The sequence below is a fragment of the Neolamprologus brichardi genome, chromosome 3 (assembly GCF_056152115.1).
Source record: "Neolamprologus brichardi isolate AB-2024 chromosome 3, ASM5615211v1, whole genome shotgun sequence".
NCBI classification, from domain to species: domain Eukaryota; kingdom Metazoa; phylum Chordata; class Actinopteri; order Cichliformes; family Cichlidae; genus Neolamprologus; species Neolamprologus brichardi.
Genome location: NC_142106.1, coordinates 9,611,509 through 9,632,734, shown reverse-complemented (window position 1 = coordinate 9,632,734; position 21,226 = coordinate 9,611,509). Strand labels below are relative to the sequence as shown.

Genomic DNA, 21,226 nt, shown 5'->3' with positions numbered 1-21,226 from the left:
TAAACGCTGCACGCTCATACTCTCTCTGCACTCGATATATGATCCATTGTTGATCTGCACACAGCTGTTGTCACGAACGTCGCACTCGCTTACGTCACTGTCATGAGACATTCTCGCAAAAAAAAAAAATCACGTTTTTTTTTTTGCAATAGTAATCCCTTACTTTACTTGTTACTTGAAAAAAGTAATCGGATTACAGTAACGCGTTACTGCCCATCTCTGGTTTTAATGTTATGGACATGTGCATATGTTATTTGGAGAATGTATAAATGTTGCTGTACTTGATTCTAATCTGCTGTCAAGTCTCATACACAAAAAAATTGCAGTTACTAGAACACAGAACAAACACCAGGTAAAGCTGTTCGATCAATAAAACTAATTTCACCTGAGACAAACTGAAGTGATTTACACATCTCTGTTATCAGGCTGTGGGACATAAAGTTTAATGTTTAAAGGGGTCCAGTGTAAAGATCCACAGCTCTAATGTGCAGCCGTCACCTTAGAAATAAGCAGCAGCACAGAGAGTGTGCTAAGTGGTTAAAATATTTCTCATCACCATCTGATAATGTCACGGCGAGTAGAGTGAGCCGTGTGGAAATAATAAAGGAGGATCCAAACGCAGGCACTTGTAAAGGTGTGAAGGTGGTTTATTAAATACAAAATAAATATAGACAAACAGCAAATGGAGCATGAACTAAACTAGACTGGAAACAACTAAACTACAGAGCACGAACCTGAATGAGGACAACGGCCAGCAGGGAGAACACACAGGTGAGACATAGTGGACACACAGACGGACCAGCAACTACAAGACAGAAGACGCGACTTAAATGCACACAGAGAAACAGGGAGATTACACACAGGTGGGGAACACAGCTGGGAGTAATCAACGAGACGAGACAAGAGGTAAAACTGAACACACTCACATGAGACGCAGACCTTCACAATAAAACAGGAACAAGAAACCATCACACAAAGACGCAGACTCGACACTGAGAGACAGACAGAAAATGACACATGGAACTTGAACTAAACCTGCAAAAAACATGAGAACACAAAATCTACAAACTAATCCCTAAACAAGAATAACTGAAACATAGATTCATCATCATCATCATAAGAAAAGAATCCAAAATGCAAAAACACACCAAAACATAACAACTCAAAATACTGGGTCAACCTGACCCAGAACCGTGACAGATAACAACTGTTATTGTGTGGAAGAAGGGTCACATGACTTGCAAAACAAGTTTAATGTGAATGCAGACAGGAGTCTGAGCAGAAAGCCCAGCTGAACAGACATCGATAACCTTTCTGAAACCATCTGCAGCTGGAGATTTAATGTAGGTTTGTCAAGCCAGCTAATGATTGACTGTGTGTTGAACTACATCCACAGTATACAGCAGGTTTCTCTAAGTTTTTTCATCTCTGTGAGGCTTGAATTTGTTTTAATATGAGTTATATAAAGGAATATTTTGTGTTCACAGGCTGAAGTTTTTTGACAGACCAACAAGTAGGACTAGAGATCCATTCTCTGTGTGTCCTCCGTGGTGTTTTTTTGATCTAAAAGACAAAACAACACAGAGCAGAGAGGTTAACGGTTGGAGACTATAGATGTTCATCTGTCTATAGAAGATGGAACTACAGAGACCACAGAGCTTTATTTGTAAAACAAACTTCCTGAAATTCTTAGGTTTTAATATCAACACTTTTGACTACTGCAAGTCATTATTATCAGGATTATTAAATCTTATGATTTAATAAAGAAATTTACAGACTTGCACAGAGATGGTAAAATTATGATGACTGATAACGGAGATGAAGACAACAGACGATGAGGACAGAGAGGAACAGGGGTTTAAATGCACCAAGGAGACAGTCAGAGAGAACTCGGGACAACTGGAGACATTTAAGGATGCAGGGACTGACAGAGACGGGGAAGACGTCTCATCGTGACGAGTAAGGTTTACCTTGACTGGATGGGCAGCTCTCCATCTTACTCGCAGCAACAACTCCATTGTTAGTCCATTTAAAAAACTCGGTGCTTTTCCTCAACATTTTCCCGCCTGTTGAGGCAGGCCTTGCATTTCACACTTGTGCTCAATGTGGATGCATAACTCAATGATGGGGACGCTGAGCATTTTCAGACGAAAACGCTGTTTTCAGATCTCTCCGGGCTCGTGTGGACGTAGCCTTAGTTTAGGTGTGGTTTCTATTAAGGAAGGGTCTTAAGTAAGCATGTAAATTGTGACTATTTTTAACATTTGACACATTTATAATTCTGTGTATTGCTTTTGTCCTTCAGCTCCGGGACTGTTCATTGTTTTGGGATGTTTATCTTCCTGACCGGGTTGGAAGGATGGACACATTTTATTGCTCTGAGTCATTTTGTAGGCCACACTTAAGTTATAGTTTGTTAATTCCCAGATTGAAAAGAATTTTTTATAATTTTGTCACAGATCGTAAAACAACCTGTAGCTGCCCTCCAAGGTGCTCAGGAACTTTTACTCCTGCACCATAGAGAGCATCCTGACGGGAAACATCTCAACCTGGTTCGGGAACAGCACCATGCAGGACAGACGAGCTCTACAGAGGGTTGTGCGATCAGCTGAGCACCATCCGCTCAGAGCTCCCTGACCTGCACTCAATCTACAGCAGGCATTGCATTGTTAGTATGTTTAGGTTCATTGTCATGCTGAAAAATAAAGCTGTTTCTTTGCAGAAGGTATTACACGGTGGCTCAAACAACGACCGTATGTTTATTCATTTAATAATATAATATATATAATATATATATATAATATAATATTGGCCATATGATATTTACATTACCATAGTGAGATGACTTTAGTCTCATGAACAACATTAACTAATTATTATTTACTAGCTAATCTTAAATGACTGTTCAGTACAGAAATGAAACCCAACAATCATGTTTTACAGTCCTGTGGTCTCAACCTCAGATACTCAACTAATCAAAGTGATGTCATGACAAAAATGATTGACCAACAAAACATTTTTCTCCTTCATTTCTGTCAAACAAAGCTGTATGTAACGCGGTTAGTATCATGGTTGCTAGGCAACCTGAACAGCGTGACGAAGCATATACCGTCCCATTCCAAACGCCTCTCACTTCCGCACTTCTCGTACTTATAGTACGCACCGTATGTAGTATGCGTAGTGCGCGTACTTCAAGCGTGCAGACCCCGAATTGGGACACAGCAACAGACACTAAATACAAGAGGTGAACGGAGCGAAGAGGAAACAGCTGGGAGACACGGCTGACGCTGATTACACTGACGAGACAGGGAGAGCACAAAGCTGAACGCACTGACACAGACCTACAAAATAAAACAGGAAGCACACGACAGACAGAGACACAGACTCGTAAACAGACACAATGACGTCACGGACAGACAGAGGGACATACGGGCAGAGAAGAATAAGCACAGGCAACCTAAACCAAACATGAGGGCAAGATAACAAAACCTAAACCAGAAATAATCATCATCGTCATCATCATCATCATCGGATAACTAAAGAATCAGAATATAATTATAATCAAAACAGTATCACCAGAGAATAAGAACTAATCCATAATGCAAAAAGAAACCAAAACATAAGAAACTCAAAATGCTGGGTGAACCGACCCAGGACCGTGACACAGAGCTTCCATATGAATAACATTGTTGTCTAATTCAGATGTTGGTTGATGTTCTGATATAAGATATTCACAGCAATTCACCTTATTTTTACCAACTCAGAGACCTTTTTGTACGACCTTCTCTACTCCGTTAGTACATTTCCCCCAGAAAAGGCCAAGAAAGTCATTTATATCATTTAAAAACATGAACCATGAACCCAATCAGGTCATATCAGTGAACATTTCTCAGGTTTAAACTGTGACAGAAGAAGGTTACTGACCTTGGTTTGTTGTGCAGCTCAGCAGTGAGATCAGAACTAAAGAGAAATGACACTCAGGTTGATTTGAGGTGAACACAAAGAACAACTTCGTAATATTTGATAATAATGAAATAAAACTAATATAAAATATCTAAAATAAAACTGATCACATCATTTCACATTTCATGCTCTAATGTAGTTACTGTTACACAAGGAATCACATACAGTTATGTTATAATAACACGTAACTGTATGTATTAGTAAATACCAGTGTTGGGACTAACGCGTTATTAAGTAACGCGTTACAGTAGCTACGTTATTATTGTGGTAACGAGCACGGTAACTAGTTATTATGCCAAAATCAGGAACGCGTTAGTCGTTACTGGGATTTAGATAGGGTCGTTACTCGTTACTTCGTGTGGTGGCTATCGCGGAGCTTCCACAGATTCTGTAACATTGGGAAGTGGTGGAGGCAGCAGGTGGAGGAGGGAAAGGGGAGGCAGGAAAAGAGACCCGAGGCGGCCACGTGTCCAGTTTATTTTCGTTATTCTGACTTTTTCTGTACTGCGTACTAGCTAGCATGACGGAGTTTCTATACAGCTGGGTGGGTGCTATGAAGTTAATCATGTTGAACTTTATTTTGTTCATAAGTTATTAGAGTTGCCAACCGTCCCGTCTGGTATTCAGAGAAAATATTACGCGTTTCTTATTGAGGCGAAAAGGAACAGTTTGTCCCGTAATTCAGCTACAATGAAAAAGACACAAAGCTGGAGTTATTCTGTGTCTTTGCTGCACAGCTGCCTCTTCTTCTCTCATTCTCCCCCCTCCCTCTCCCGTTTCTACTTCAATCATGAAAACTGATCACTGATCAGCTGATCGGCTCTCTTGTTTGTTTATCGCCCACTTTGCGCCAGAAACAGGAAACCTGCCGATGTCGCCTTAAACAACAGTAGCATGTTTAAGCTTGATCAGCTGTTGTTAGAATTTATTTAATATTAATTTCTAGTATCAGCTGATGTTTGCTGGAGCCACAGCTGCAAAAAAGCTGCTGGTCATGATGGTTTGGATATGTGGTGAGAGGGAAACATGAAGATGAAACCAGGAGACGTCCTTACTGAATCATCAGAGCTGAACAGGTGATGGAGAAACAGGTTTACCTTTTAGGTGACATGAATGAGTTGAAGGGAAGTTATGAACTGTTTCTGAGAGACAGATAACCCCAGGATCCTTTTTTAGGTAGCTGACAGCTGGTAACTGTGCAGGTGCGGATCTAGCAAAGTTTTGCCAGGGGGGCAGGTAGGGCATTAACAGGGAGAGGGGGGCACAAAGAAATACTTTTCTTTCTTATTCTCATTTAAAATGTCTAGCTTTTAAAAAATAATTATCTGAATCTTACAACAAACGATTGATAGATTGATGCATATATACCATCAAAACAGTGTACATCACTGTCACAACAGCGTTTGTTTTCATTCAAAGGCTTTATGATTTTTCCTATAATGGTGGGCCAGTCTCTAATCAAAACGCCTGGGACGATTTTTTGTCCCAGTCCAGCCCTGTATGCAGCTCATCTGCAGTCTGGTGTTACCTACATCTTCCTATTCAGAAGGCAGAATTTCCGAGTTCTGAGTACAATCAAAGCACCACGACTGCAGTTTTTGTGTTGGATGTAAAAGGTGCACATGACGCTGTGACGTAGGCTAGAATCATGGCAGCAGTCAATGACGGTCCAGGCGTGGGATTTCTCTCGTGGAAATATGCACATTATCTTTTCCTTTCTATTGGTAGGTGGCACAGTGCACTTGTGGCAAGTAAGCAAGCTAGAAGACTGGCAAAGTTATGGAAGCAACACATTAACAAGAGAATTCTGAGTAAAACCAAAGTTACTTTCCCTAGTAACTAGTTACTTTGAAAGTAACGAGTAACTTGAAGTAACTGAGTTACTTTTGATAGAAGTAACTAGTAATGTAACTAAGTTACTATTTTAAACTAACTTACCCAACATTGGTAAATACAAAAGACTAGCACTAAACTAAGGTCTGTCCTCTGCTCTGTTCACACAAACATCAACATTTTATTTCAACTTTTCACTCATAAATTCATCAGTAACTCTGTGAAACTTCAGACCTGCAGTTGGTCCTCGTGGTGTTTTGAACTTGAATTCAGCCTGATTTGTTTTTCATGTCTTCTCCTCCATCATCAGTTATCAGGAGAGCAGACAGTCAAAGTACAAGAATTCAAACAAACACAGAGATTCTACTTACAGAGCAGACACAGCACAGATGTTTCCTTCATCGTCCTTCTCACTCATTTGAGCTTTTTTTCATTTCTGTCACTGACACCAAGTAAAGCCCGCCCTCTTCCTCTGAGTCTGTTTCTTCCTCTATTTGTACAGAGTTATTGGTGGATTTCTAACCTCTTAATGATTTATGTGATAAATTTATTCCAGAATATGAACTTAGACACTCTGTAGTTCCTCTTTTGTTGCAAAACATTTAAAATTAAGTTGTTTTTTTAAGTGTAACACACAGAAACACATAAAACCTTTTGTGCTTTCAAAAGTTAAGAAACCAGCAACGTTGTTTTGACATAATTTGAGGTTAACTGAGATGATTACATGATATTTGAGTTTCTCTGTGATAATCGATAAAGCACATCCTGACATTTATGACTTCATTCACAACAAATCAATTAAAAATATCATTTAAAACGTCGACTCTACTTCAGTCTGCTGTCAGTGTTGCAGCTTAGTTAATGAAACAAACTATAACCAGTATAACCATTTAGTGGACGGCCCCCTGGGGCAGCATGGTGATGCTGTTGTCTGACTGGAAGAAGGTGCTGGGTTTGAATCCAGCCTCCATCTTTCTGTGTGGGGTCTGCATGGTTGTTTCTGGGCACTCTGCTTCTCCCACAGCCCACAGTCAGGCAGTTAGATTAACCTGTGAGTCTAAGTTGGTCGTAGATGTGAATGTTTGTGTGTCTGTGTTAGACACAAGACTGATAGGAGACGTGCTGAGTTTATCCAGCCTGTTAACCTGTGGTAGCTGGAATATAATGAACACCATCCTCACACATGGTTTATATATGACCACTAGAGGGAGATGTTGGACATTGTTATTTTATTTTAATTTATTTAGGACAGTGCATGTTAATGAACATAAATGTAAATAAAATACATGAATATAAACATACCAGATTATAGCCAAGGGCTAATTTCCATCTTTTGTCCATAAAACATAAAAAATAGACATAATAATTCATAATAATTCATAATAAAAACTCCATCACCAAACTCACACATACACACTATTCTATTCCCAAATAAAACATTAAAACTATACAACTGATACATGATCACACACTTGATTTGTCCATAACCAGTTTTTAACCTGTGCCTTAAACAAATTGCTTTAGTGGTGGTGGAGCAAGGGAGTGTAAGACTTTATATATTAAACACACTCTTAAGTTTCACTAAGTTATTGAAGTTCAGTAATTTGTGTTTTTTAACACATGACAGTGGTGGTGGGAAGTCGGGTTTTTTTGTCAAGTAGTTTTAAACTTCTTTTATAAATGTTTTCAATAGTTTTAAGTGTTGTTGGACAAGCAAGTGACCCGGACGTCAAACAATAGTCGATATGAGAGATGATCATTGAGTAAAAATAATTTTTTGCAACATTTATATTTAAATTATTACGTATGTTATGCCTTTTGGTCAGAAGTCAGTAGTTAGTGCATAGTCTGATTAAGTTACATAAGCAAAGTGATAAATAAGTTCAGAGTTAAGAAATATTATAAGTAATTCATGCTAAAAAAAAAGTTAAAATGTGTGGGTTCGAAATTTGCTCGGAGTGAGACATCGTAATCACAAGCGATCTTTGTATTGTATGTGGGGGAATGGGAGCGAGGGAGCGCTCTGATCATTAACCTATCTTTGACGTATTTTCTCCGTTGATGCTGTAAAAGTGCTTCGGCAGTATTAAAAGAGTGAACGAGTTCATGTACACGCTAAAAGTGCCCTACACGCTTGTACCTTGGGAAACGTTCGTCTTTGTGAGTATTAATATGTTCAGAAACAACTTTTATATGTGTTTACCTGGAGTTAACTGTGATGGTAATGTAACGCACGTGTTAAGCTAGGCTAATCTTTAAGTTTGTCATTAAGATGTGTATTAGCTAGCAGTTTATTTTCACTTTCTGTATGTTTCAGTTACAAATAAGAAATAGCAAGGAGAAGCCTTGAGAGAGGATAAGGCTTTAAAGGATCTTCATTAAAAGCAAGAAAAGCAAGCCTTGTGTGGAAGATCTCGTCTATTTTGTTCGCTAGCTGTCTAGCTTCACATGGTCACGTGTCGTGAGGGCAGCATAACGTATATGATTAAAATTTCGATTATTAAATTTAAGTACCTGGGACACTTTATTTATGTGACTCTTGAAGGATAAGGTTGGGTCTAGAATGACCCCAAGATATTTACATTGGTACAATGACAACAAAATCTTTCATATTTTGTTGTCACGGTCATCAGATTTTGTGTATTAAACTCTTGGTTTAAATATATTTGACCTTTGAGTGCTGTTTGCTTTTTATTCTTTCTGTTTCAAATGTTTTATAAGTGTAGAAAATGTGTGTCTGAGTCTGCAGAGGAGCACTGGGCCATCAACGCTCAAATATTGTACTAACATATTTTGTTGGTGGACACAGCTGAAGCTGGTCAGGAACCAGTTACGTACCCTGGCCTCTATCAGACCATGAAGAGGTCAGCACACACAGAGAACTGACTACAATCGTTCCCACACAGTAACATACAGTGTGTCAGCACTGAGATCAGCTCATCTACACCTGCAGGTGACGCTCCTCACAGCTGCTGCTCGTAGTCTTTCTCCACAGTATCACAGGAGGTCTGTTTCATCGCTGTGTCGGCTACATATCAGTCATCTCCAGCTTCTCCTCCTGCACCATCTACAGATTTAACCCCTTCAGTGAATGTCGGGAATTCCCTTTCTCTACATTTCACAGCTCTGATGTTTCGGGTCTCGGTGTGTCACTCCTCAGACGGAGGTTGTTTCATAATCTTTCTGTGGTTTTATGAAACAATAAGGAAGAAAAACTGATTGTTTCACAGTTGTGGGTAGTTTCACATTGTGTTATCAGGCTCCTGAGGATGTTTGTCTGAGTGTTTGTGTTATCAGTCATTGCTGCTGCAGTGTGGTGCTGATGCAGGCCTCACACCGTCACAGGAAGGAGGAAGTGAAACTGACACAGACGGTAAAACCTTCTTGTTACAGCGTTTCTCTCGTCTTCTGGGGAGGAAGAATCGTTACACAACACTGACAAGTTATTTTGCATCTGAACAGATGGAAAAATGTTGCATTGGAGCGATTTCATAATCAATGTGACCTTTTGGCCCATGAGGTCAGCTCATCGTTGCCCCCTGTTGGTGATTTTGTGAACTGAGGTTTCATGCAGGTCACACAAAAGTCTGCAAGTTTAAATAAGAAGGAATAAACATCGTTATATTTTTAACATTTTATGTTCAGTGTTTTCAGAGAGCCTGACATCACATGAAGAGTTCAGATTCAGTGTTTATTAACTTTTATTTCTTTATTCTTTGCTTGTTTGTTTTTGTTTCCACAGTAAAAAGTGTCACACTAAGTGGACGTCCACCTCTTCTTATTAAGTCGTACAGGTTCCAGTTATCATCCAGGTAAGAATTACAGAGTCAAGTGCTGTGTCAGTTTACCGATAAAGAGAACACGAATTACAAAGTAGAAAAGAACTGCAAATTAATAACGCCAAAGGTGGCGGCTCTGAAATAGTCTCGGCAGCTAGAGGGCAGCACATACGCCCACATGGCCCTTCATACATGTTTTAGTGGTTCACAAAAGGCCTGTTTATTTACTTATTATGCTGCTTGCCCTTTTTAGACCACTTCCTGCCTGGATGTTGGAACCACAGCTCCCGACATGTTGGTACCATCAATTCAGAATAAGCTGAATTATTATATGAAACACAAAAGGAATCTCAGTTTAAAGATTTGTTTTACATGTTTAACTGTAAGCAAATTTATGAGATGTGCAGATCATTGCATTCTTTACTTTTCCCACTGAGAGAAAACTGCACAACAGTGGGGTCGAAAACGCATTTTAGTTTTTAATAAGTAACCTTTGACACCTAACCTGTACTTTGTTACCTCTTAAATGAAGCCCCTGTATCAGGTGTTTATCTGGCTGTACTGAGATGTTGTCATGGTAATTTCATTTTGCAGCTGTGACAAAGATGGACGAGGCAGGTAAACACTACTCAGATGTGATGCCATGTGTGAAATTTAAGAAAATTAAATTATAAAACCATCACAATTACAACAGAGTTCAGTGCAGGTTGGAACTGTCCACCCATGTCAACATACTAATAGAAAAACATCAAGCTAGCTAAACTACAGCCACATCTTAAAGATGTAAAAGCCTGGATGACTTTAGTTAGAGAGGAGAGGTTATGATGGTTTGGACGTGTGCAGAGGAGGGAGAGTGGATATCCTGGACAAAGGGTGGTGAAGATGGAGCTGCAGGCAGGAGGAAAAGAGAAATACAACAGAGGGTTGGTTAGAAGGAGGAGGATGCAGGGATGGAGGCTGACGAGTCACTATGGAGACCAGTAAAGGGAACGTCCAAAAGAAAAGGAAGGAATTCACAGAAAACTGAGGTTACTGTAAAAATCTCAACAACCAAACATGATGCACAGCCAGATATTTCCTCTGGATGCAGTAGCGGTTTTAGATACGGGCGACATGGGCGGTTGCCTGGGGCGGCATTGTGGTGGGGGGCAGCATCACGGGCATCGGCAAAAAAAAAATAAAAAATTGCTCGTACTCATGGTCCCCCGACAACAGCCAGCGCATATTGGGAATGGCAGAGGCACTCAGTTTTCTATCGCCCATTTGCTGGGAGTAAGGGCGCCCTCTGTTTGCGAGGTGCGCCTGCTGCTTGCGGTACAGGAAGGAGAGGGCGGGGCGGCGGGGGATTCTCTGGCTGGCTGGAGCAGCATCTAATAACGCAAAATAAAACAAAACAAAAACAAACCAACAAACACGAAAACACCAGACATCATGATACAGACTTATAATTTGCACCGATGTTTTTTTTCCGAAATTCTATACACGAAAAGTGAGCGCGAGAGCCCTCGGTGCGCCTGCTCGCTGCTGAAGTCAAAGTAAACTTTATTGTCGTCTCCGCTACATACAGTCCAGTATATAGAGACGAGACGACGAGGCTCCAGTTACAGCAGTGCATTTTGCATATTACCAGTAACTTTTCACATAAAACGGTGATAAAGTCCTAATGTTTTCATGAAACTTCCTTTTGATTCCCCCATCTGAGCATTGGGGAAAAAGGCTGTCTTGCAATTGTTGAGGTCACTAGTGTGTGCCCCATTTCTTCCAGGATCACTCTTCATTTATATGTTTTAGTGGACTCCTTGTACTGTGAAGTGGTTTCATGGGACAAAGGCATTGTATTCCAAGATCTGGGAGAAATGAGCAGTAATGCCCTTCTTACCATCTTTCCAAAATAAGTGATCTGGAAGCTGTTAGGCTTACTTACAGCAGCAGCACCTGCATAAACTCCAGGACACATTTACTTACAGTGTTTGTTGCTATATGTAAGTCATTCACAGATTACATTTTTCTAAACTTAAACTTAACCAGATTTATAATTCTGCATCCCCCTTAGATGTAATGTCAGTGAAGGTTCCCTCGCACGTCTATTTTGGCATTGCACTGTCTTGAAACCTTTTTGGAGCCAGATTTTTCCGTGGTTTTCAAACCAATTTAGGAAAAAAGCAGCACTTTATGGTACATTGGCTATACTTGGATCATTTGCATCAATCAAATCCTTTTCCTCTTCACAAAAACAGATAATTACAGTGGGTATGCAAGGAAACGTACGGTTCTTCGGACCCGTGTTTTAAAAGGTGGCTTAATGAGATGGTGTCTGTGGCCGGGGTGGAACAGACAGAAAGAGGAACAGAAAAGGGAAACTGGTGAGTTTTTGTACAAGTTTTTGTAGTTTTTGTATGATTTGGCAGCCATTTCTAGAATTCTTAAAAACTAATTGATCATAACTCATGCCTCACACTCCGCGTGAATGTTCTTATTTTATTTTTTATTTAGTTAATATTGTTATAATTTTTTTTCTCTCTCTCCTTCTTTTTCTTTTCTTCATGCTTATAAGTTCACGAATGCCAACTGTAGTAATTGTTCAAAATTGAATCTGTATAAGCATGTTGTGTTTAATTTTAGAAGCAAAATAAAATATATTACAAATTTGAGTACAAGAATGACAACATGTAACAATTTACTCTGACAGTTTCCTCCTGGACTGAAATATATCTCAGCCAAACCGATTTACTCTGGAACAAATAAAACACTGAAATAAACCAAACATTAACTAAGAGAATTATTTATCATGTCTAACTGATGTGTCGGGAGTCCGCTGTTCTCGCCAGGTCTAATCATCATTGACCTCCCAATCTGCAATGGAGCTGGTGGGTAAAAGACGTCTCAGAAAACTTCAGAGCACGTTTGGAAATATATGATATCTTGATAAATCGAGCAGATATTTGAAGCTTACACAGCTACATTCTTCCTTGAAAATAACTTAAAAGTCTATTTTGTGACTCAGAGTAATATTTAAAAGTTTTTAGCCGCACTCTTCCATCGTTTGGGTTTTGGATGAAATGCATTCTGGGATATTTAGCTGTACCAAGTGTTGCTACCCGATCCGTACCGGAATCCCGATTGGTACCCCGCATGCGCAAATCTCACGTCACTTCCTCTCTTTGCCAACATTGCGGCATTCAATATATTTGAATGATACGGTTAGCGCCCAGTTAGCTCCTAGCATTTCTCAACCACTCTGCCTCCTTTTCGAACACCGGGACATTTAAACAATGGATACCTCCGTATACAAACAAATTCATGCTTTCCTCCTCAACAGAGAGCGTTCCGCGATTGAACAAAAGCTCTGTGAAGTAATAATTATGGTGCCTAATTACAGACTTAATAATACTTAGTAATGTGTCATGTGGGGAACACCCCACATCACATCAAGAACTCCACCGACTTCACCAACAAGGTCCAGAAATTTACCCTGGACCCAGATGAAACCATGGTGTCCTTTGATGTAGTCTCCCTCTTCACTTGCATACCCACCATGGAGGCAGTGGAGACTGTCAGAAAACGACTACAAGAAGACAGCTCCTTGGAAGAACGGACCAACTTCACACCTGATGAGATTTGCACACTGTTAGACCTCTGCCTCACCACTACATATTTCAAATACAACGAGGGTCTCTACAGACAAAAACATGGTTGTGCCATGGGCTCCCCCGTGCCACCTATTGTAGCCAACCTTTACATGGAGGAAGTGGAAAGAAAGGCTCTCTCTTTTAAAGAGAGAGTACCCAACCACTGGTACAGATATGTAGACGACACCTGGGACAAAATCAAAAGACAAGAAGTGGAATCCTTCAAAGCGCACATTAACGCCATGGTTAAAAACCTCAAGTTCACTAGGGAAGACACAAAGGACAACTGTTTGCCTTTCCTGGACTGTGCTGTGCACATTGAAGAGAATGGCAACCTCAACATTGAAGTTTACCAGAAGCCCCCACACAGGGACCAGTACCTCCTCTTTGACTCCCATCACCCTCTGGAACACAAACTTGGGGTAATCAGGACCCTACACCACCGGGCAGAACATGTTCCCTCTAAGTCTGAAGGGAAAACGAAGGAACACACACATGTAAAGGAAGCACTCAAAACACGCGGCTATCCTAAATGGGTGTTTATAAAGTCAGCAAAGATGCACAGAAAAGAAGATCAGACACCAGCGAGGGAGGATGAGAAAGACAGATGCAACAACATTGTCATCCCCTATGTAGCCGGTGTATCAGAGAAACTCAAAGTTTTCTCCAAGCACGACATCCCAGTGTACTTCAGGCCCAGCAACACACTCAGACAGAAACTGGTTCACCCAAAAGACAAAACTCCAAAACACAGACTTAACAATGTGGTGTATGCTGTACAGCGCAGCGAGGAATGCCCAGACCTCTACATTGGAGAGACCAAACAGCCACTTCACAAGCGCATGGCACAACATAGAAGAGCCACCTCCACAGGACAAGACTCAGCTGTCCATCTGCATCTAAAGAACAAAGGAAACTGTTTTGAGGATGCCAATGTTCACATTTTGGACAGAGAGGACAGATGGTTTGAAAGAGGAGTGAAAGAATCCATTTACATCCACTGTGAGCGACCATCTTTGAACAGAGGCGGTGGTTTACGACACCAACTGTCTGCCATCTATAATCCAGTTTTGAGATCCCTTCCCAGACGCCTTAACGCCCACTCACATCGTGGGCCATCTGACCTCAGGAAATCACATGATAGGGTGGGGCCAGGTTTTACAATGAGTTAACCTGAAACCCTGGCTGATGACTGAACTGGTCTCTGAATGCTATTGACACCCTTTTCTCAACGAGAAGTCCGGGCTCGGGAGAGCCCGAGTGCCCTGGAGGGACTTTCCCTGCCGGATACATGATGGACGGGTGGCAGACATGGAGGATCGTGTGCCTGGCGGGACTGTCGATCAAGGACGCTGAAGATATCTACCTATTCGGAACCATGATAACAGGGTTCTTGCTGATTGGAGCTGGCTTGGCCCTGGCTTATCGGAGAATTAAGAAAGTGGAACTTTCAAACTCCCCCAAGGCTGCCCGCTGGGATTGAAACGATGGAACGAGGCACGACTTCTCAGAATGGGCTCACTGAGTGCAGCATGGTTAAGATCTTGGAGAAGCTTACGGCTGCCGTGAATACTCAGAATAAGACCTCTGAGCGTATATTGGATTACATCAAGGAGAAGTTCTGCAACGTTTGGTTTCCTTCCTGAATACTATCATTGTTTATATTTACTGCGGGAAGAAACGGTAAAAACTGCATTTTATAAGGAAAACGCTCGAAAGCCTGTGAGCAAAAACAAAACCAAAAAACCAAAAACCCCACCCTTTCCTATTGGTTGAAATAAGTACCATGTCGACCAATCAAAAAATGATATGGCAACATGGCATCTAGCTGTTAAGAAACGGGGGGAAGTTTTAGGAGTGACGGCGGTGTTTTGAGATGTGAGAGATTTGAGACGTTTAGTGCAAATCTTGTGTAGTCAATAGTTTTGTTGTGTGTGTCAGAACAATGAGGCGACTGCTGACTGTTACAGGTGTTACAGCAGTGATACATCTCCTGTTGTCAGGCCTGCAGGTATCAGGCTGTTGTTCTCCTTTATCTCATAATGGACAGAAATTATTTTCTGGAGTGGCACAAATAATTTGTGTGGCATCAGATTTGATGCAGAACAGCTGATTGTTCTGTAAATAGTTTGAAATGTTTGTTTAAAAAAACGCTTTGGCTGCATTTAAAAAAAATAGCTGCAAAAAACTTTGTTGTTTGCCAAGCTCAGCTACTTTTTTGAAGAGGTAACTATATAATTAATTGCTCAACATTGGTCTTTATTTACTGTATTTTGCAGAAGATTAAAGTTTTCTCACTGACACAGGTAGGATGGTCAGGCGTCCTCTGTTCCTTCACCGTTCATGAACTGTCACTTATAAAATGCTGCCAAACATCAACTATACTCAATAACTAAACGTGTGCAGGTTAAAGTGATGGACGCCCAGATCTGCACTCCAAATACAAACAGACTAAAGGTGTTTCCTTCAGAAACAAAGACGATATTTACAAAGATCTCACAGGTAAATTGTGAGCGATCACAGCAGCATCTCATCCTGACTAACAGCTTTTAGATGCAGGGAGAGCGTCGTGGTTCAGAGGTGGTTCAGCAGATGATGAAGGCCTTTCTGTTGCATTGTGTAGTGCTGTGGATGCCATGATGGTTGACTGGGTCTGCTTCTACTGAACTCACAAACACTTCTGAGGTATTTACACCTGAAGCCTCATTTAATGTGAGTCAGAAACAAACGGCTCACCTGTGATTAATGGATGTTTCCCTGCATTTATATTTTCACACAGTTTATTTCTTACAGCAGGAAAACTGAACAGAATGTATGTAAGAGGTTAGAGTGAGGATGACGTCACTTCATACAGAAAATACATGTTTGTCTGTTTTGATGATGAAGGACTTCTTTAGCTCTGTAAACAGCTACACTTGAGAGGACAGAGGTGATTTCATGGATAAATAACAATGTGTTTATCAGCTTTCATCATCGCAGTGCAGACGTGACGTCAGATCTATCAAAGTGAAGGCCGTCTCTCTGATGACGTCACAGAGCAGAGTCGTTCTGTCCAATAAAGGATCTCAGATCAGCTGCTGCCATCTTGTGGCCACAGTTGGTTACTGTCTCTGAAAGTTGTCTCATGTTTCCTGTTTTCCTGTTAACAAAGGCTGGAGCTCATCATGCTGAGAGGGCAGCAGCATTTTTTGGCTCTTCACACATGTTCATTATATTCTGATGATCCTGGATGGAGACAAACTACAGATAAGTGTGTTCAGCACAACTAGTTGATCTCATTACAGCAGTTTGATGTTTCCCTTTGAATCCCCCTGAAGATCCTGACAGTGAAGCACGTACATAATACTCCAGCCTTTCAACTCTGAGCTTATTTAGTTCTATTAATACACTGAAATCTCATTTGTGTCATGAAGAAAGTCTTTAATCAAACAGAATTCAAAGATCAGAAACATTTCATATATGGAGTTAAACATGAATCATTGTTTCAACAAAAGATTTATTGTTGTCATAAACAGACAAGAAGACAACAACAAACTGCTCCTCCCATTCAACACATGTCAGTCCATATCCCAGCAAACTAAATCATCTCCATTTACACATCAAATAGAAACATGAATCACTTGTAATGATTAGAAACTTGATAGAATTTCAAATCTAGTTTGGGGAGTCATTCAGTGAGAAACAGTGAAATGATTTTCCATGTGAAAAGGTGGACAGCAGAAACAGAAAGAAACAGTGAGAACTAAAAGAGAAACAAAGAGCTTTGGAACAACGAGGCAGCAGGAGGACAGCTGCAGTTTAACAGCTTCAATTCACTGACAGGAAACAACATTAGAAATATCATCATCCTCAACTCATCTGCTGCACTGACACTGACACCTTCAACGGACACACCTTCACTTTACCACCAGTGTTAATGTATGGAAACATCCTGTGAGTGAAAGTGTGTGTGAAGGTGTGTATGTGTGTGTTAGTATCAGGATCAGAGAACGACAGCTTTCCTCTGTTCCAGTCCAGATTCACTCTGATCCTCTGGAGATTCTTCTGGACTGAGAGATCAGTGAAACCAGCTGATGGTGAGAGTGTGTAGTATTTACCGTGAAAGAACCGTATTGTCCATAATCCAGACAGTTTGTCTCCCTTCCTCTGCACAGACTCTGCTAACACACCCAGTGCCCACCGTGTACTGTCTCCAACATCAACATCCCAGCTGTGAGTCCCTGAGTTAAAGCCCTCAGAGCCCAGGACAGAGAAGTAATCATCAAACCTCTCTGGATTATCAGGAAGCTGCTGCTTCTCTCCTCCTCGTCTCACACTGGTCAGATCTTCAGACTGGATGAGTTGTGGATTTGCAGTGTTTGGGTCCAGAATGAGAGGAGTGTAGGAGACCATGTCCTTCATGTTGTTCCAGATGTTGAAGGTCAGGTTGCCCAGGTGTTTGGCCTGGTCTATCAGAGCTCCTGAGGGCAGCTGTGGATCATCCAGCAGGGGGCAGCGCTGGACTCTTTCCACTGCAGCCTTGTAGTTGTGCAGGAATGAGACGTCTTCAGCTCTCAGCTCCTCCTCTGTGGCTCTGACTGTGTCTGAAAGAGCTGCTATCTCTCTGCTCAGAGCCTCCATCTTCTCCTTCATCATCCCACTCTTCTGCTCCTCTTCCTCCCTCAGTGCAGCCAGCCTGGCCTCCTCTTCCTCTGCTAGAAACTGGTGAAGCTTCTTAAACTGCTCCTTAATCTGCCTCTCTGTGTGTCGGGCCTGGACCTTAATGTGTTCTGCTGTTTGATCAAACTTCACTTGAACTTCTTCACAAACCTTTAACTTCTTCTTTAAGGGCTCCAGAGTTTCCTGAAGTTCCTTCTTGTGTTGTTGTGCAGCTTCATCGATGGGTCTGATTCTGTGATTGGTGTGTTTTTCTGAGGCACAGCAGACGAGACACACTGGCTGCTGATGGTCCAGACAGAAGAGTTTGAGTTTCTCAGAGTGCAGACTGCAGAGATCCATTGAGTCTGTGAGTGAAGCTGAAAACAGCAGACAGGAAGTACAGTCAGTCCTGGCTCCCCTCCCTCCTCTACCACCTTCACTGAAACTTCCTTTGAGTCGTGTTTTTGCTCAAACTCACATTCAGTGTGTGGAGCGTCAGCAGCTTGAAGCAGCAGTGTTGGAGTTTTCCACTTTTCTCTCCTGTAGCTGGACTCACTCAGAGGAAGCTGCTAGTTTGGTCTGAGCTCAGTCTGATCGTCTGTGCGTCTCTCTTTACTGAGGACGAAGAACTTCCTGTTTCCTGGTTTGTCACATTTGAGTGACGTGAGGGGAGGAGACAAATGTTGCTGTTTGATTTTTAACTAAGGTGTGTTTCAATCCTGCCTGCAGCTCAAAAACTGTCAAACAGGTTTTGTGTCTTTTCACCTCCACAGGTCACAACATGAAACCTGTTGTGAAGTTTATAAAATAAAGTGTCACTCGGTGGTGCAGCTGTTTGTCAGCTTCTATTTCAGACTTTGTTCTGCTTCTTGTTCAGGTTCCCAGCAGTGGGAGTGTAATGCAGTCACACACACACAGGTGGTGTTAAGGTGGATTCACTTAGTTACAGACAGTGGCGTTATTTCTTGTAACTAAGGGTGTGTTTCACTCCAAAGTTCAGACATTAACCTGCCAGAAGTTGTAAAAGTTACTAATAAAGAGCTTTTCTCTCATTTCACATGCAGGTCAGAGCATGAAAGCTGTGATGCAGCAGTTTGAGAGAAATTGCTGCTGATATAAAATATTTTTTGCGGTTTTACAAAATATATAAAAGAGCAGAAAGAAAAGAAATAAGTGTAAAGAGTGCAGCAAAATGCATGTTTTAGTGTGAGTTGGTTCATCTGATCTGCTTGTGTAAAAGTCACTGCATGACACTGAGTGTTACTTTTGTGTTACTGACACTCATCTCTGACATCTCTTTCTCTTACTTTCTTTTTTCTGTTATTTAGTCAAAAACCTTTCAAAGAAATAATGAATTCTCCACACGTGTTTGAAGGTTGCTGATACGTTCATCTAGCACAGACCTATTGCTGGAACGCCAAGACAATTCTACTACAATGACAAAAACAAGACGCAAGTCACCAGAGCTCTTTGTGTTGCTCGTGCATGAGGGAGAGAACTGTGACGAGCATCGTTCCCTCCAAGTAAGCAAATGAATGTTAATAGTCAAACATAGAAATTAACATTTGCAAAATCATTCCAGCTTTGTGGTGCATCTCCTCCAGGTGTGTAAATCACACATGCAGAGTGGTTTGAGTTCCTCAGAGCTTCATAAATGTCTCTTCCAGTTGTTTCTATCACTGTCCATATGACCAGAGTCCAAATGTATGCAGACATGGGTATAACAAACATACCAGTTAGTTTTGCTGTTTGTCAATGTGGCTTTCAGTTATCTTCAAGGCTGCAGGCCTTTGTCAGCACTCCTGTTTTATGGCCTCTATCAACCCTCATCACCTCATTTCATGCATTCTTCCTGTGGGGGGATACTTATGACTCCTCTATTGTCCTTTCGTCTCTGCAGAAAACCTTTTTTGGAAAGGGTATTGGATTCAATTCTTTTACTGCTGTTATAACCCCACCTGTTGAGTCACTTCAGCAGTCTTGTTCATGATGCAAATGACAACAACAATGACACAAAGGAAGACCCTCTTCAGAGTGTCAAAGTATGCATAGCACAGTGACACAGCATTAGGTGATGTTCATAGGAAATTGCTGTCAGTCATTCCCCGTCACCACCATAGCTTCTGGTTTCTGTTCACAGAATAATGATGCCATCCTTGAACTTCCTCTCTGCACGGTCGATTGGAGCTTGGAACGCTCCCCTCATCCTTCAGATCTCCATCTGTTGTCCACAATCTCCTCGTGATTACCTCTGGAAAGCCCCGTGGCACAGCTCTCCATCCAATGCAGCTTTATGGTCATTGCTGTGGTTCCAGAATCTTCTCATGATGACCAGTAGGTCCCCAAACAGCATGACCTTTGACCTCAACCCCTGCCTGGGCTGTCAGCTATGGTCCCTACTTCTCGCTGGGTCTCTGAAGATTTCTCAGGAGATTCCACCCTTGGGATCATTTCTTCCAGCAATGCTCTGCTGCACCTGTATCTCCTTACTAGAGGAAAAACTTCTATTTGGAAAACATGTCAACCATCATCAAACCAAATTTTCCTTTCAGTTCAGTGAACTTCACTTATCAAAAAAATATAATTATTTATTATTTATTAATTATATTATTCTTTTATCAAGTTTTCACTTTCACTTATAGGCCATCAAAGTGTTTCTTTTCTTTACCCAAATGATTGGAGCAGAACTTAAAATCTATAAGCTGTAAAAACTTTATATTTGAAGACTGAAAGAGACCCAGGAAGTGGTCACAGGACGAGGGTGACAGACTGTCTGAAGTAGTTAGAACAAGACAAGGCTGTTGGACCAGGTGTGTTTGCTTTTGAAACTGTGTCTTAATTCCACCTGTTTCACATACAAGGGTCAGTTCTACAGGCAGGAACATGGGTGTGCCGTGGGCTCCCCAGTTTCACCCATTGTGGGTAACGTGTATATGGAAGACGTGGAAAAGAGGGCTTTGCTATCCTACCCTGAAACACCACCAAGTCATTGGTTCAGGTATGTGGATGACACCTGGGTGAACACACAAACCTCCATCTCTGGTTTCTTTGACTGGAGGTTGTTGATGATTTGATGATTTCACAACACTGTATGTGATGTCACTGGTGATGTCATCTTCTCCATCTGCTGAAATGAGTTAAAGTAAACACTTTTATGATTTAAGAATCTAAATGGACCAAATTATGATGACAGAATGGAAACAAAATACCACAATGAATAAGAATGAATATGTACAAACCTTCAAGTTTCCTGTGAACACATCATCTCACCAGCAGAACCAGTAACACCAGTAGAACCACAACATAGACTACATATAAGTAAATCATATAAGGCTTACATGATTTACTCATGAAAGTGGCCACTTTCTCATTACTTTCATGTAT

The 21,226-nt window shown here is 41.2% G+C and overlaps 1 protein-coding gene across 1 annotated transcript; it reads left to right on the top strand.

Moving 5' to 3' along the window:
• The first annotated feature begins 12,375 nt into the window (after positions 1–12,375).
• Positions 12,376–14,783, top strand: LOC148103414 (uncharacterized). The gene has a single exon (XM_087838713.1). It carries the CDS (start codon positions 12,973–12,975, stop codon positions 14,374–14,376), a length of 1,404 nt encoding a protein of 467 aa, XP_087694839.1. The 5' UTR covers positions 12,376–12,972; the 3' UTR covers positions 14,377–14,783.
• Positions 14,784–21,226: the final 6,443 nt, after the last annotated feature.

Excerpts from the sequence above, each read along its gene's own strand:
- LOC148103414 (XM_087838713.1), top strand. The coding sequence starts at position 12,973 with ATGTGTCATGTGGGGAACACCCCACATCACATCAAGAACTCCACCGAC.